The 17,254-nt window shown below is 42.3% G+C and overlaps 1 protein-coding gene and 1 pseudogene across 5 annotated transcripts in view; both read right to left on the bottom strand.

Annotated features, from left to right (window-relative positions):
• The window catches only part of Plekhg1 (pleckstrin homology and RhoGEF domain containing G1), a 227,981-nt gene that overhangs the window by 29,040 nt on the left and 181,687 nt on the right, over positions 1-17,254 (bottom strand). For all 5 annotated transcript variants that reach the window (XM_085842588.1, XM_029482416.2, XM_085842589.1 and 2 more), the window contains 3 exons: positions 7,877-7,923; positions 4,282-4,432; positions 350-481 (listed from right to left, as the gene is read on the bottom strand). In XM_085842588.1, coding sequence (XP_085698714.1) covers positions 350-481; positions 4,282-4,432; positions 7,877-7,923 — 330 coding nt within the window. The remainder of the gene's footprint in view (positions 1-349; positions 482-4,281; positions 4,433-7,876; positions 7,924-17,254) is intronic.
• Positions 13,273-15,333, bottom strand: LOC110302900 (small ribosomal subunit protein uS14 pseudogene; annotated as a pseudogene).

Here is a 17,254-nt window from a genome sequence, read left to right as displayed (position 1 = left end):
TCAGCAAGAATTATTGATTTGTCATGACATAAAATAAAGCCTCGGGGCACTCATATTTACTCAGACTCATCAAAGGAGCTATAAGAAAACTTAGTTTAAAAGTAATAAAAGTTGTTCTATGTAGCTACTCTAACAGACGGTTGGCATTATTCATATCCTAACCCATCTTCAGGGAGATCTGGGGGAAGGATCATAAATGAGGGACATTATTTATGCAGCCTTGAATATATATATATATATATATATATATATATATATATATATATATATAAATGTGTAATCTGACATGTTGGAAAACAGCAACATGTCAGAGCACCTGCCTGGTGCTGTCGTCTGACTGTGTGCTCACCTGCAAGCGGACAGCATGCTCATGCTTCCGTTTCATGTCATTGATGTGCCAGGCCACTCGTTGCATCGTGTCTATGGCATCCAGCACAACGTCGTAGCCTTCCGTGGCCTTATCAAGGTGGTTCTCTATTTCCTTTCAAAAAATAAAAAGAAACTCTTACTCGATGTTTTTCATGTACTCAGTGAGGCAAATGGATTGCCTATGTTTGGTTTCACACACACATACACACACACACACACTATTTATGTATCACCATCATTCCTTAAGTTTAACCATAACCGCATATTACAAAATGGGCAAGAATAATGAAAGTTTCTTACAGTCCCACTATAAAGTACACAGAGGCTGCAGTAAGTCACGTGAAGATATTGCAGTTGCAGTGGTGGCCGCCATAAGAGAGCATTCAGTAATATAGGTCTCAGTCTCAAAGACAAGACTCTTTTAAAAATATATTACTTAGTCAGGCAGTGGGTGTTGGGGGTGGATGCAGGCCTTTAATCCCAGCACTTGAGAGGCAGAAGCAGGCAGATCTGACCAGTGGTCTACAGAGCAAGTTCCAGGATAGCCAGAGGTACGCAGAGAAACCCTGTGTCAAAAAACCAACCAACCAACCAACCAACCAACCAACACCCGCACAGACATAAAAATATTACTTAGAACTATGTGGGAGACATCATGTTCAGAGCCCAGTGATAAGAGTATGTGTTCAGTATGTCCAGTATTTGATCCTCAGCACCAGAGAAGAGAGGTGAAGGATGGAAGACGGAGAGAGGGATAGAAGAAGGAATGGAGGGAGGGAGGAAAAGAGAGAGGGGCTTCTCTGACAGTCATTCAGTGTGTAGAAAGAGTTCAAGGTTCAAGAGGAAATTCTCTGACTACCATCAGGGCAGTTTGCATTGTCATACATCTTACTTACCACAGAATTTCACAGTCCCAAGGAGAGGAGAGATCATTCAACCCATGTTACAATTATTCATTCCTGCTAAGCCCCAGACTCCTGAAGGTTCCAAACAGAGAGGCCACCAGTCTTTTGCTTTCCTATATCTGCACTGTGCCTGACAGGCCAATGGTGTCAGAAAATTCTTTTGCCTATTTGTGGGAGTAGAGACCAAATTTTGGGCCAGAAAAGTGTTCTACTGTTATGTTACATCTCTAGCCTCAATACATGCTTACTAGTTTGAAGCAGTACCTTCTTCTTCTTCTTCATTTCTTTATTTATTTTTTTTGGTTTTTCGAGACAGGGTTTCTCTGTGTAGCCCTGGCTGTCCTGGAACTCACTTTGTAGACCAGGCTGGTCTCGAACTCAGAATCTGCCTGCCTCTGCCTCCCGAGTGCTGGGATCAAAGGCGTGCACCACCACCGCCCGGCGAAGCAATAACTTCTTAAAAAGAGTAATCTTACTTAGTACAGGGAGCTTCCAGATCCATAGGTTCCCCATACATCAATGCAGATTATATTCCCTAGCGGACTTAATAGCTGAACACATGGCACTTACATTATATTAGATAATAGCAGTAACCTAGAGGCTATTTAGAGTCTCATATATGGGGAAAGTTATTTGCAAACAATTCTCTGATTTCATTATTATTGTTATTATTAATTATTTAAGATTTATTTATTTATTATATGTAAGTACACTGTAGCTGTCTTCAGACACTCCAGAAGAGGGAGTCAGGTCTCATTACGGATGGTTGTGAGCCACCATGTGGTTGCTGGGATTTGAACTCAGGACCTACTGAAGAGCAGTCAGTGTTCTTAACTACTGAGCCATCTTTCTAGCCCCCCTTTTTGATTTTATTATTTTTAAACACATAGTACCTACAGTAATAGGTTTCATTGTGACATTCTCTGCTATTTTGTATGAGGGACTTGAGCATCTCCAGAGTTTAGTATTTGGAGGGACCTGGAATCTACCCTTTGCAGATGCTAAAGGATGCTCTATCTACAGAAGTTAGAGATGGGTCGTTAGGTGCTTTCTGACTTCTGTCATGCCTAATTATCTAAAGAGCAGACGCTAGAGCTTCTGGGATATCCTGAGGACTAATCTTACTACTCTATAGTAACACTGCTAAACACTGAATAGCCGAGGTTTTTTATCTAGCTTGGCTGTGGGGCAGGATCTACATGTTCTTCCTAAACTGTCAGGTCCACCTGTTAAAATGTTGTAGAAAAATGTACTGTAAAATTAAGGTCAGAATTAATCACTTCTCGGGGATAGTCCCGTGGGGAATATGTGCCTGTGGCTCAGCTCTGAATTAATATGAATTATGGAGGGATGTTCTAAGCTACGCAAAGATAATTCAAGGGCAACAAGAAGTTAATTTGGAATTGGTTCAGTTTCCATCCTTCCCTTTCCCCTCCATTAATAGTCATTTATAAAAATCAAACTACATATATTAAATTATAAATATCAACTAAGTTCTTGTAAGGATCTTGATTACTTACAGGAGCTGAGGTCTTAGACTTTTTTTCTTGATTGATGGCTACCTGACCCTCTAGAAGACAATATCTTATATGTCACATTAACACAGTTTAGGAGAGATGTATTCTCAGGATGGTGTTCCTTTTTCAACAACTGTCAGGACACTGATTTAGCAAACGTATCCCACTAAATCTAGAAGGTCCTTAGAATTAACTTAAAAATTAAGGAATTCTTTCCAGGATGGTTTCAGAAGATGACAGGCTATCCTCCCAAGGATGAGAGACTTAAGCAAGCAGACAAACTTTTGGTAAAGTTTTACAAATGTGAACTCAGCAAACCAGAATGATTGCCCCAGTTAGAAACCTGGAATCATTTCAAAAGAGACACCACACACAGTCAATGGTTATACTGCCCTGAACACGCCTGGTCTTGTCAGATCTTGGAAGCAAGACAGGGTTGGGCCTGATTAGTACCTGTATCAGAGAGATATCAGGCATGCTGATAAAATGGGACTCTGGACTAAAATTCATTTATTTAAAATTTTTTATTTATTTATTAATTGATTGTGCAAGTCTATCTATCCTATAGGCCAATGAGCCTTTAGGATCTGGAGGCAGATAGACTTGCCACAGAGCTGTACCTCAAGCCTGTTCTGCCTCCCCCACTGTAAAGCTAACCAAACTCACAAATTATCTTCAATAAAACTTTCCCCATCTTTGCGAACTTCATTAGAGGATGAGAAAGGAGAATCTGATATCTAGGTGCATCTTATTTCGAAAGTCTCCTTGAGGGTTTTTTTAAACATTTATTTATTTATTATGTTCTGCTTATATATATGCCTGCACACCAGAAGAGGGCACTGGATCCCATCACAGAGGGTTGTGAGCCACCATGTGGTTGCTAGGAATTGAACTCAGGACCTCTGGAAGATCAGTCACTGCTCTCAACCTCTGAGACATCTCTCCAACCCTCTCCTTGAGTTTTATAAAAGTAGTAGGAAAGATTAATAGCCAGAAATGAGGCTAAGCCCCACCCAGGGACCCTCCACATCCCTCAGGGGTTCTCCCTGTCACTGCTCATCTGTCCTCCCTACTCTTGAGCACTTTCTTTTCTTACACATGGGTACCAATCTACAACAGTTTCCCCTCCCAGAGGCCTGCTGAATTGGGTCTCATGGAAATAAAACAGGAAAATGAATGTGGTCTTCATTTAGATGCTAGCTCCCTGCCTGAAACTGACCCTGTCCAGCACAAGTCATCCCTCAGTCCTGTCACTTTCCAAGTTTAAATTAACCTTTCATCTTGGCTACCATCAGTGGGGCTGTAAGACCCAGCATATATAGATCTCTGATTCCTCAAAGAAAATAAGTCAGTTGTAAAGCAAAAAAACATGTTTCCATATGAACACAGCAGTTTCTGGTGTTCCCCTACCCTCACCCCCCAAAATACCTAATATACACAGCCTCAAACCCCATCCCTTAACAAATGTTCTAGCACAGGCTGAGACTTACATGAAGAAGGAGATGATATTTGAGAATCCGCTGAACTGGTTTTAGGAGGTAGGACCCTAGGGGTAGTGAGTGTTTCAGAGTTTCCTGGCGCTCCCGGAAGAACTTGGTGAGTATCTTGTTCCTCATGCACTCAGTTAGCACGGCCACAGACCTGCAAGAGAAGGGCATGTTTTTCATCATGGTGACGCCATGTTTTAGGTGGGTGTTTGAGGTTTAAATGTCAGACTCGAATGGAAATGCCCTAAAATGGGCGTGACAGGGAGAATGAATGTGCTTTTAATTTAGATGCAAGCTCCTGACTGAAACTGACCCACAGAGTCATCCCCGCTAGGTTGCCTCAGGGCAAGTTTTAAAAAGGTGTCCTTTGGATGGGTTGAGTTAGAAAAAGGAATTGAGTTCAGAGATATAGAGCCATGGACTTGCAGCCCCACATCAGGAGGTGGGCAAGAGACACAAGCATTGGATTTTAGCTCCTACACATGCCCCCCATCCACATGTCTTTGTACAGTGCTCATCCTGCACATCTGGATTCAGTTCCCACAAGTCAGGTTATAAGGCACAGCATCCCGGGATTAAGACAAAACAGTTCCTTTGTAACATAGACTTGGCCTCCCACCAGGGCATTTGTCCACACCCCACACCCTCCCCTGCCCATATGGATTGTGAAGTGTACCACTGTACAACTTTCCCAGAGGCGACTTCTCTCAGAGAAACTCTGAACATCTCCCCCCTTTATTTTTGATAGTCTCACAAAAGGGTGCTAGAGTCCCTTCTGCAGCCCCCAAAGTAATACCCAGCCCCAATGCATCTTTTTATTATTAATAATTTATTTATTTACTTTACATCCCAATATTAGCTTCTCTCACCTTTCGTACCCCCTCACACTAATCCTCACTCCAACCCCCTCCCTCATTTTCTCCTCTGAGAAGGGTTGGCTCCCTTGGCATCTCCTCCCCCCACCCATGGTAAGTCACTTCAGGACTAGGTGAGTCCTCTCCCACTGAAGTCAGACAAGGTGGTCCAGTTAGTGGAATAGGGTCCTCAGGTAGGTAGGCAGGCAACAAATTCAGGGACACCCTGCTCCGGTTGAAGAACACGCTGCACATCTGCTGCATATGTGCAGGAGGCCTAGGTCCAGCCCATGCTCACTCTCTGGTTGGCGATTCAGTCTCTGGGAGCCCCCAGGGGTCCAGGCTAGTTATGTATTTTAAAGCAACAGTTGAAACAATTCATATCTTCTTCCACATCAAGCTAGCTAATAGAATGGGATATCACACACAGCGGTGCAAATTAAAATCCTGATGTGGTATAACTAGGATGCAGGCAGGAATCATTTTCTTCTTGTCTTTCCATGTCTTTGCTATATTTTCAAAATTAATTGAGACAATCAGATGGAGTCAAGCAACAAACTAAGACTCCTTAGACTGACGCTAAGTGGAAGTCTCGTAGTTCAGGTGTCCGTTAAGCCGGTAGAGCCCTCTGTGCCTCTGCTTTAGAAGATAGCCCACCAGACGGATCTATTTCTCCTTTGAGCCCTGGTTTTGAAATTCTTCATTGTGTGACCTGGACATTTCTCTGAAGTCCTTTGGCATTAAGTGCAGCTGCTCAGCAGCCTTGTGGCTAACTGACTGCCCAAGTTCTTGCTCAAGATTGGAATCTGCTACAAATCAGGGCACATGGCACTCTAGGTTCCTGGAAATCTTAGAAATAGGGCAGGAATCTGAAGACAATGGCTTGACCTCCTTTGTGCCTGTCCCTGGGGGAAGGAGGGAGGGACCTATGCCTCTTCACAGTGAAATCACTAGGGTGTGACTGGCAGGAAGAAAGAAGTCACTTGCCAAGGCATGCTGGCCACATTTACAATCACTAGCCTGCTTCTCAAGAGGAGGGAAAAAGCTTAGCACTCTTGGCTTGCTAAGGCAGGGAGAATAGAATCTCAGGGTCAGAGCAAACTACCTGGGGACAGGCATGGGATTATTTCTTTGTGGACACTAAAGCCACACACGGGGCAATTACTGGGCATGCCTTCTGCATTAAGTGTGTCCTTATGTTACCCTGGTAACATAAGGGGTTTTCTTAAAGTCAGACTCAAAATCAAAACACACACTTTCCAGGAAACTGTCTTTAGCTTAGAAATAACATCCCTACTGGGGTTATTTCTCATTATTTTGTGTCTAGCTTCCATGGCATGCCACCAAGTCCATTCCATATTAATTCCAATTAGGTATCTAATCTCCCCTATCATGCTATTTCACTGATGTATTTATTTGGGTTCTGTTCCTCCAAAGCATACAAACTGCTTGAATGTTGGTTCCTAGTTTCTGCAGATCTGCACTAAGTATGGGATAGCGCCACATGAATGACAAGCTCTTAACAATCCTTCTCCCACACAGGAGTCTGCTTCCGCAGGATCCCAAACAGCCATGATGACAAAGCATGGTGCTTGATCAGTAAGTCAGAAAAATCTTGTGACTTTGTGATTGGAATAAAGTTTCTACAGTGAGGTTATGTCTTTGGATAGTATATTTACAGTGAAATGCACACAGACAGACCCTCCCAAGCTAGCCCCTCTGATCACCAGACCCAGAACTTTACTGATTTGTCAGTTTGAACATCTTCCTTTTTGCTTGGGAAGAACTTTTCTGGAGAGGCTGTGAGTTGACTCTATGGTTCCTCTGCTGTGTGGTGTTTTGTATTAAGGACCACGAGATTTAGTTGGGGCTTTCTATAGTTCACATTGTATCAGAAAGAACAAGGCTTAAGTGTAATCCTGCAAACTATGGGTGTGTCTATAGATGAGGTTTGTGACATATGCCTGAATATACGTGTCTCTCTCTCTCTCTGTGTGTGTGTGTGTGTGTGTGTGTGTGTGAGAGTGAGAGAGAGAGAGAGAGAGAGAGAGAGAGAGAGAGAGAGAGAGAGAGAGAGAGAGAGAGAGAGAGAAACCCCGAGAAATGCATGGCTGTCCATCCAAATGAATAAACATGGTGTCACACCCTGACCACTGTTTACAGGAAAATATTACAATGGGAAGTTGTTGTTAAGTAATTCTGAACTTCAGGCTTCTTAGGACACACTAGTCTTTCTAGGCTACTCCTTTGTTGGAGGTTGGGGGTGTTTGTCTATCCTTCCCTTGGCTGTTGTTGCAAGGATTCTACCGTATACCGTATTCTTGTGGACCACCTCTGCTAGCATTGACTATGAGTGTGCAAGTCATCCCCCAGCCCTCTTTCTGGCTGTGTTGTAAGAGCTTGCTAATCATGGCTTTACACAATGCTCCAAAACATTAAAAAATATGGTGGCAGGTGGCTTGAGGCTGGAGCAAGTTGTTTGATATCCTCAGTGGGCCATTCTCAGCTGCGGGACCCTTGTGGAGTCAGTTCGTCATGGGTCCCTCAAGCTGGGTCATCTATAAGATGGGAAGAAGGAAGGGGTGGTATAGTGGTTTGAATAAGTTTGGCCCAGGAAGTAGCACCATTAGGACGTGTGGCCTTGTTGGAGTAGGTGTGGCCTTATTGGAGGAAGTATGTCACTGCATGTTATGACTCAAAAAAATCATCAATGGAAAAGAGCCCTGCTCCTTTCCAAGCCATACCTTGGGTAATTGGTGCAATACTGGGTATAAATGTGGAACTCTTCACTCTACAAAGAAACAAAAGAGATTTTCATGAGCCCCAAAGCACAGCCAACAACATTCGTTCAACAACATCGTAAGAAATAGCAATCAGGCCTTTATTATTCCAATTGCATTATTCTACCCCTTGCACCCATGTGGCCAGATCCGTGCTCATTATTCTTTACCAAGAATCCACAAATCTTGAAATCACTTAAGTCCAGTAAACACTTGCTGGGTCCCAGTGAATCTGAAGACAACCAGGAGGATGAAAATAGAGTTTCTGCCCCAAGGTGCTTATGGTCATCTTGTGGGTGTGCATGCATCAGGAAAATATAGGTAGGTTATAGTTAAGCATCACTCAGTAAGAATATGTTGGAATGTGTATGGGAGATCAGGAGGCTGCTACATACTCTTAAGCCTTACATATGTACCTTTCCTTGACCATGGTCATTCTTGCCCTTCTTACAGCATAGTCACTGGGCCTGCCTTGAGAATGAATCCAGGCTGTATTTCTTCCAAGTAGCCTTTCTGGAGCTCGTGAGTTGAGTCAACTCTTTCTATGGTGGATTTGTGAACATCCACCATACCCAGCATCTACCTGTCTGGAAGCACTGACCAAATGATACTGATGCTTTCTGTTTATCTGTCTGGATCATGGTAGTCAGGATGGGGCCATAACATCTATGGCCATAATATGTAAGGGCCTGACAGATAATATCTATTGACTTGAGAACAAAGTCTATTCACTGGCATGCATTGTTTCTTACCTTATTTCACCTATTAAGGAGGAAATCAGACAGGTGCTATACATTGGATCAAAAGAGGAAGAAAGAGAGCACACTGAGGTGTGCTCAAGAAGGATGACATGAATTTCACAAAGAGACAGGAAGCTGCCCTTTTCCTTCTGAGGACTGGGGGGAGGGAAGAAATGAACTGTCGAGTCAATCATGATGATGCAAGACTGGGCCGGGAAGAGCTGGAGGTCAGCTTAAACTACAACGCAAGACCGCCTGGAAGGGAGAGAGAGAGAGAGAAAGAGAAAGAAAGAAAGAAAGAAAGAAAGAAAGAAAGAAAGAAAGAAAGAAAGAAAGAAAGAAAGAAAGAAAGGAGTGAGTCAGGGTAGGAAGGGGAAGAGAGGGAAGGAAGAAAAAAGAAGAGGTTAAGGAAGAGAAAAGGAAGGAAGGGATAAAGAAGGAAGGAAGGAAGGAAGGAAGGAAAAGGAAGGAAGGGAAGGAAGGTGTTGAAGGAAGAAGGGGCAAGAGGGGGAGGAAAGGAGAGGAAGAATAAATAGGAAGGAAGAACAAAGGCTAACCCATCACCCTGGTTCATTTACAGCAAGAACCGTTTGCACTTCTCTCAGTTATATGAAATTGGCAAAGATGAAAACATTCTATACACTTTCAGGGAAAAGTGCAGGGACCCTGCTGAATTCCTGATTGGGATGAATAAACCAGAAAACAGGTGGTGACATCCACTAACCAATCTGGTTTTTTTTCTCTCTCTCTTTCTGATTGTCTATACTGCCAAAGGAGGAAATATATCCACAGAAGGTGTAGGCAAGAGTTAGGGTTTCAAACTTCTGATTGGGCAATAGTCAGAATGAGTGACTCAAGCCAAAGAATAACTGGATCTTACAAAAACTGACCACGAGCCACAGGGTATTTGCTGGAAATCCACATTTCCCAACTTCTTAAACTGTTTCATGCAGGATTTACAGGTGACTCTAGGACAATTATTTCTGGTGTTGCTAGCTTTAATTTTTAATCCTGGTCTCTATTTAGAATCTTCTCTGTTAAACTCAAGTAGTACTAAGTCTCTCTCTCTCTCTCTCTCTCTCTCTATATATATATATATATATATATATATATATATATATATATATATATATACATATGTGTGTGTATACCTATACATACATATATACATATATATTCATTGTGGAAATTATTTTAAGCATATATAGAATTATTATTATTTTAAGCATATATAAAATTGGAGAGGATGGTATGGTAACTTTTCAGGTAGTCACCATTCATCCTGATAATCATTACCTCAAGATTTATATCCCACCTATTCCTCTTGATAATCATTACCTCAAGATTTATATCCCACCTATTCCTCTTGTCCCCAATACCATTACTCTGAGGCAAATTCTAGACAACATATAAATATTTACTACATGTCTCTAAGCATTTCAAAAGATTTATTTTTTATGTGTATGGGTGTTTTGTCAGCAAGGATTTTACATGCTACATGTGAGCATGGTGTCCTTCGGGCCCAGAAGTAGGCCTTAGATCCCTTGGGACAATATTTACAGGTGTTTGTGAGGCAGTCCACTGGAAGAGCAGCCAATCCTTTTAACCCCTGTGCCATCTCTCTAGGGCCCTATCTCTAAGCATTTCAATCAATAGGCATCACAATGTTCTGATCATACTTAAAAGAATTCTATGATAAAAAGTTTGCCAGAGTGAGTGCCAGGACAGCCAGGGCTACACAGAGAAACCCTGTCTTGAAAAACCAAAAAAAAAAAAAAAGTTTGCCAGTAACTACTGACATTGCCTTCCTTTCCTGACTTCTTTTATGTTTCATTGTTTGATTTGAAGCCCAAAGAAGTTTCATACAAAGCGAAGGCGATTGATCAGCTGTGTGATTGTTTGCTTGCTTGCTTTGTAGAACTGGATGGAGTCTTAGCATCCCAGGCAAATCCTCTGCCCTCCATTGATCCTTTCATCCTCTTCACCATTTCTCCCTTTGCGATTTAGTTGTTGGAGAAACCAGACCATTCATTCTGACCACATGGTCAAAGTCTCTGGGGTCCTGGTGACACACAGCGGTCCCCTCTCTGCACTCTGTCCACTGTACTCCTGAGGGTTCACAGAGGTTTGCTTAGGTTGAGGTTTTATAATCTGGCAGGATGCACTGTAGGGTTGCCCCATGCTCCCATCAGGAGCTGCAACATCTGATGTCTTTTCTGTGATGGTAACAGGCACTAGCGATTACTGCATAGGTCTATCAGAGGCTACTAATGGTGATATTTCTATTTCAGTTATTCCTTCTTTATTCATTATTCTCAGAATAATGTGTTGGCTTACTAATAGCCCATAAAAGGGCCTGTCTGATTTTAATGCCACTATAAATTCATAAATAGAAACATTTATTTAATATGCTTAAGTTGTTTTCAATTAACTGTCTTTATTGGTTGTGCTAGTCAGGGTTCGTTAGAGGAACAGAATTTATATAATGAATCTGTCTGTCTGTCTGTCTATCTATCTATCTATCTATCTATCCATCTATTATCTATCATCTATCTGTCTATCTATCTATCTATCTATCCATCTATTATCTATCATCTATCTGTCTATCTATCCATCCATCCATCCATCCATCCATCCATCCTACCTACCTATCTACACACCTATTAAAAGGTGATTTATTAAAATGGTTTACAGGCTTAAGTCTAGCTGGTCCAACAATGGCTGTCTGAACATCAACAGAAGGTCTGAGAATGTAGTAGTTATTTGGCCCACGAGCCTGGATGTCTTAACTGGTCTTAGGTGTACTCTAGAATCCCAAAGAAGTAGGTTCTAATGCCAGTGAAGGAATAGACTTGTCCGAGAGTGAGAGCAGGCAGGCAAAGAGAGCAAGCTTCCTTCTTCCGTATTTTTTACATAGGCTGCTAGACAAAGATGTAGCCCAGACTAAAGGTGGATCTTCACACTTCAAAAGATCTGGATTAAAACAGGGTCTTCTCACTTCAAATGATTTAACTAAGGGGGAAAAATTCCTCTTCTCTTCTCATACCGGCCTCTTTATGCCTGTGACATGACTGGTCATCTCCAGAAGCTTCATGTGTTATGTGTGATAAGAATTCCTTATCATCTTATGTATTTCCAACCACCCACACCCATGCTTCCCAGAGTCCTGATTCTCAGTTGGAAGCAATATTTGTAGACCAGTCTGGGATGTCTTGCTACTAGGGATGCTCCAGCTACTGGCTTAATCATTGTTTTTAGGGCTTTTCAATGGATAAAGTTAGAAATATTGCTTTTCTAAGGGTTGTTTTGCTTTGTTTTTTTCAAGACAAGGTTTCTCAGTGAAACCTGGCTGTCCTGGACTCACTTTGCAGACCAGGCTAGCCTTGAACTTACAGAAATCCATCTACTTCTGCCTCCCAAGAGCTGGAATTAAAGATATGTGCCACTATGCCAGGCTTTTCTAAGTGATTTTAAAGGAGGCCCGGTCCATACTAATACATACTGATACAATACAAAAACCCATAATGCTTAAAATCTAAATCTTTGAGAATGAGCATGACACAACAAGTAGGTGACCTTACACCTGAACTCATACAATGAGTAGCACAAGACTCAGCTGCACTGAGAACACAGCGCAGAATCACTTCAGCCTAGGCACCATGGAAGCTTTCCTGATTCCATGTCCACACCTGCATCTCTTCCTCAAGATACTGTATTATATATATGAAAAGTTCCAAAATCTAAAAGCATCTGACATATTTCTGGTTCTAAGCATTTAGAATCAGGGTAACACGGGATAAAGGTGACCAGCATTTGGACCACGGGGTTTAATTAGCCTGGAGCATTTCTACTTTTATGTCTTACGTCTCCTGGCAATTTCACTTCTCAAGGGCACTGACATCAGTGTACATGCATTATCCCATAGTGCACACCATAATTTTCATAGGAGAAGAACAGAAATGTCACCATAGATATGTGTTAACTGCATTTTGGCCACCATGTGCTTTCCAAATCAATTAGAATGTCCATTGCATGGCTGCCTACTAACTGTATGAACATTCTTTTGTGTCTGTTTCATATTTCTCTTGGTAGAGAGAGCCTGTTTTAGAAGCCATAGTTTGGTTTTTGAGTTATATAGATGCAGAGCTGGTTTTACAAATAAATCCATATTCAGAGAAGTTAACTCATTCTGTTCCATTCTGGGTGATTCCTTCCTTTTCTCAATTTGTTTTGTTTGTTGAAATAAGAATCTCATGAGTACTTTCTCTAGCTCCTTCATTGGGGACCTTGTGCTCCGTCCAATAGATGACTGTGAGCATCCACTTCTGTATTTGCCAGGCACTGGTAGAGCTTCTCAGGAGACAGTTATGTCAAGATCCTGTCAGCAAAATCTTGTTGGCATCTGCAATAGTGTCTGGGTTTGGTGGTTGTTTATGGGATGAATGCCCAGGTACGCAGTCTCTGGATGGTCATTCTTTCAGACTCTGCTCCGAACTTTGTCTCTGTAACTCCTTCCATAGGCATTTTTTTTTTTAAAGTTCTTCACATTTTTATTCTTTGTACACAAAGACTAGCATGATCCGTTCCACTTGGTAGTCAGTTGAATCTATTCAAGGTTGCTTAGTCCAACTTAATGAAGCCTATGTCCTTCGAGTACTGCTGGAAGCACTGGCAGCACATGTTCAGTCCGTATTTGCGGATCAGACCGTGGCGGTTAGAGCAGACGCGGCAAGAGCGGGAACCCTGGCCGAACTTCCGTGGGTGACTCCAGTAGAGCCATCTTGCCTTCAGACTCCCAACGAGGAGAAAGGTTCCATAGGCATTTTGTTCCCCCTTCCAAGAAGGATTGAAGTATCCACACTTTGGTCTTCCTTCTTCTTGAGTTTCATGTGTTTTGCAAATTGTATCTTGGGTATTCTGAGCTTCTGGGCTAATATCCACTTATCAGTGGGTGTATATCATGTGTGTTCTTTTGTGATTGGGTTACCTCGATCAGGATGATATCCTCCAGATCCATCCATTTGTCTACGAATTTCATAAATTCATTGTTTTTAATAGCTGTGTAGTACTCCATTGTGTAAATGTACCACATTTTCTGTATCCATTCCTCTGTTGAGGGACATCTGGGTTCTTTCCAGCTTCTGGCTATTATAAATAAGGCTGCTATGAACATAGTAGAACATGTGTCCTTATTATAAGTTGGACCCAAGGAGCTGAAGGGGTTTGTGGCCCTATAGGAGGAACAACAATATGAACTAACCAATACTCCCAGAGCTCCCTGGGACTAAACCACCAATCAAAGAAAACACATGGTGGGACTCATGGCTCTAGCTACATATGTAGCAGAGCATGGCCTAGTCGGTCATCAATAGGAGGAGAAGCCCTTGGTCCGGTGAAGGTTCTATGCCCTAGTATAGGGGAATGCCAGGCCCAGGAAGCAGGAGTGGGTGGGTTAGGGAGCAGGGGGAAGGGGGATAGGGGATAGGGGATTTTTGGAGGGGAAACTAGGAAAGGGGATAACATTTGAAATGTAAATAAAGAAAATATCTAATAAAAAAACCCTAAAAACTAAAAATAAAAAATAAAAAAAAAAGAGTCTTATGAGCCCAGAATTGGCCTCTAATTTGCTCTGTGGCTGAGGAGGACCTTGAACTGCTGATCCTCTGGGGATTTCAGCTTCAAGCTACCACATTCAGTTCCTTCCTCTTATGTTTTAATCTTATCTATTTTTAAACACAGACATCCCTTTGTCAGATAAGCAAATCACACTGTAGGATTGAACTTGAGTCAACTCCACTGAAAGGCTTATGAAAACAAATTTCTGGATGGAGCACCATCCAGGTTTTAGTTAGAGAACATGGCGTTTTCAGTTAGGGACCATGCTTTGAGACACTTGTGCTCTGCATACTTAACTGCCTGCGCCACGTGTCCCCCCCCTCCCCCCACAGTCTATGGAGGCATTCCTTCCTGGCTTACATTGCTCCACAGTACTTCATTATTTGGTTGAATATACAAAAGATTATTCAAGCAGCTTTTTGTTTAGGGTGTCTCTAGTCTTTGGAGGATCCATTATTACTGCCAAGTATCATATCAGACTGACTGAAATTCTGTCAGTTTATCCTATGGGTAGCTTTCTGGAAGAAGGATTGGTGGGTGAAATTCCAATTTCTAAAATCTAGATTTGGACAGATTCCTCTTCATAGCTTCTGGGCCAATTTTAATCTGTTCCCTTATAGCCTAAACAGCATTTTAAACACAGCACATTTTGCAGTATAATACTTCACAAGTTCTAAATCAGTTGTCAACTTCTAAGCATTGGAGAATATAAATAGCTTGATTTTTTTTTCTTTTCCTGTAAAAGTATAGATACCACGGACCTACAAGTCATATGGCAAACACCTGTACCACTGTACCCTCTAAATGGCTTCTCCACATCGAGTGTGGTGGTTTGAATATGCTTGGCCCAGGGAGTGGCACTATAAGGAGGTATGGCCTTGTTCAAGTGGGTGTGGCTTTGTTGGAGGAAGTGTGTCAGTTTGAGACCCTCTTCCTGGCTGACTGGAAGACAGTCTTCTCCTTCTGACTGCCCTTCTTCCAGAAAGCTACCCATAGGACAAACTGACAGAATTTCAGTCAGTCTGATATGATACTTGGCAGAACTCTTGGCTCCTCCAGCACCATGTCTGCCTACATGCTGACATGTTTTCCTTCATGATGATAATGACCTGAACCTCTAAAAGCCAGCTCCAACTAAATGTTGTCCTTTATAAGAGTTGCCTTGGTCATAGTATCTCTTTATAGTAATGGAAACCCTAACTAAGACATTAAGTTAGACATTTATTGGCTGTACAGCACATCCCTGGCTCCAGGGATAAGAAAAGCAAAGAGATTTGACTAGGTCCTTCAGCAAGTGCACAGAAGACAGGAGCTTTTCAGCAGTCCTCGGTAACTCAGAGTGTCTGGTCTTTTCTCACTCTGGGATAGAAGAATATCCAGCTACCTTCCCTCACACACTGAGACACTTAGGATCACAGGACATGCCACATTGAGAAAAATGGCCTTCATGAAGATACATTTCATATAGTCATATAGTCATATAGTCAACCTATATATACAGCCTGAAGTGGGCTGGTGCAGACCTTGTTGCCACGGAGGTGGGGCCACCTGCGGTGCAGCTTTCCAACTTGGCTGGCTTCTTTTCAAGTGACAATTGACCAAGTGCTGACAGCATGGCAACAAAACACCAAGGATGGACTGGTGTGTGTGTGGGGGGGTGTTGGGGGGTGGGCCTTCGCCCTTATAAGCACAGTCTCTTAATAAACTCGCAGGACTTGATCAGAGAAAAATTTGTCTTGGCTTCATTCTTTTCTCCCCATCTAGTTTCTGTCTCTTTCAGCCCCAGCCTGCCTTCCAGGAATACCCGGTTCATTTAGCCCACAGGCCGCCTCCTACTACATATATACTAGACCCAATTTTGTCACAGTTGATTCTGTTCCTGCTCTAGAAATTTCTCCATCAGTAGCATATCCTTAATAGAGGATTAAATGCAGATTTGACCTTAGATGTTCCAGGATCAGCACACCTTGCAAACAATGGTTTTATTAAAGCAACAACAACAACCCAATAGTCCCTAGGCCTATTAATGCTTAAATGTCATTAGTCATTGTATGATGCTAGTCCAAATCCTTTTAAAGATGCAGTTATAGGAATATATTATACAAATTAGAAAAAGCAGATACAGCTTTCTAGTTATTCAGCTTTTTCAGATTCTAATTAGAGAGGATGCAGAAATGAGGGAATTATGCAAAAACCCAAGCTATAAGATACAGCACTGCCAAACAGAGCACACAGGACACCTAATGGCTGCTGAATGGGTGACAGGGAAAAGAAGTCTGTAGGATTTCAGTGTTTTTCTGCCACAAATCTCCCTCTCCCTTATAGTCTTTGACTTCAAGGATGTTTTCCTGGACTCAGTACATATGTAGCACATTGGGCCAGTCACTTGACATAAGTTTTCAACACTAGTGACTTCTTGATGATAATTCCAATATGTGGCAAGTGTGTGTGTGTGTTGTCTGTGTACATACATGTATTTATATGTAGCGAGTGTTTGCCGCATCTTTCTGTGTATATATGTTCATTCTCAGCTATGAAGGAAGGGAAGCCCTCAGGGGAGGCGACGGGGCACTGAGGGAAAAGAGGCTAAGGGGAAGTCGGAAGTCATTCAATCTCTCCTGCACGCTGCCCAGAGTAAGCCCTAGTGACGGTCCAATGAAGGATGAGCATGATGGTGGCTAAGAGGCAATCTGAGGACAGACTCAAGCCTTTCAAGATGCATCCAGAACCCTGATTATAGATCAGTATACATGGGGCATCAGGCCCAGTAGTGGAGGCTTTGCTCTGTTACTCAAGCCATCTAGAAGCAGTCAGGAAGACGAAACTGTTTTCTTTCTCTGGTTAGGGACTTCCTTAGCCTACACATACTACAAAAGTAACCCAGGTCAAAGATGACTCTCTGTGTGGGAGCCCCAGTGATTCAGATAAGAGCAAAAATCGACTGCCAGCTCTACGTCTTCTGCTAATGACATCTCAATTAAAGCAA

This window comes from Mus caroli, unplaced genomic scaffold, assembly GCF_978045245.1.
Source record: "Mus caroli unplaced genomic scaffold, Mus_caroli_1 scaffold_9, whole genome shotgun sequence".
NCBI lineage: Eukaryota > Metazoa > Chordata > Mammalia > Rodentia > Muridae > Mus > Mus caroli.
Note: the sequence above shows the minus strand (reverse complement) of the source record. Positions and strands in the feature narration are given on the sequence as shown.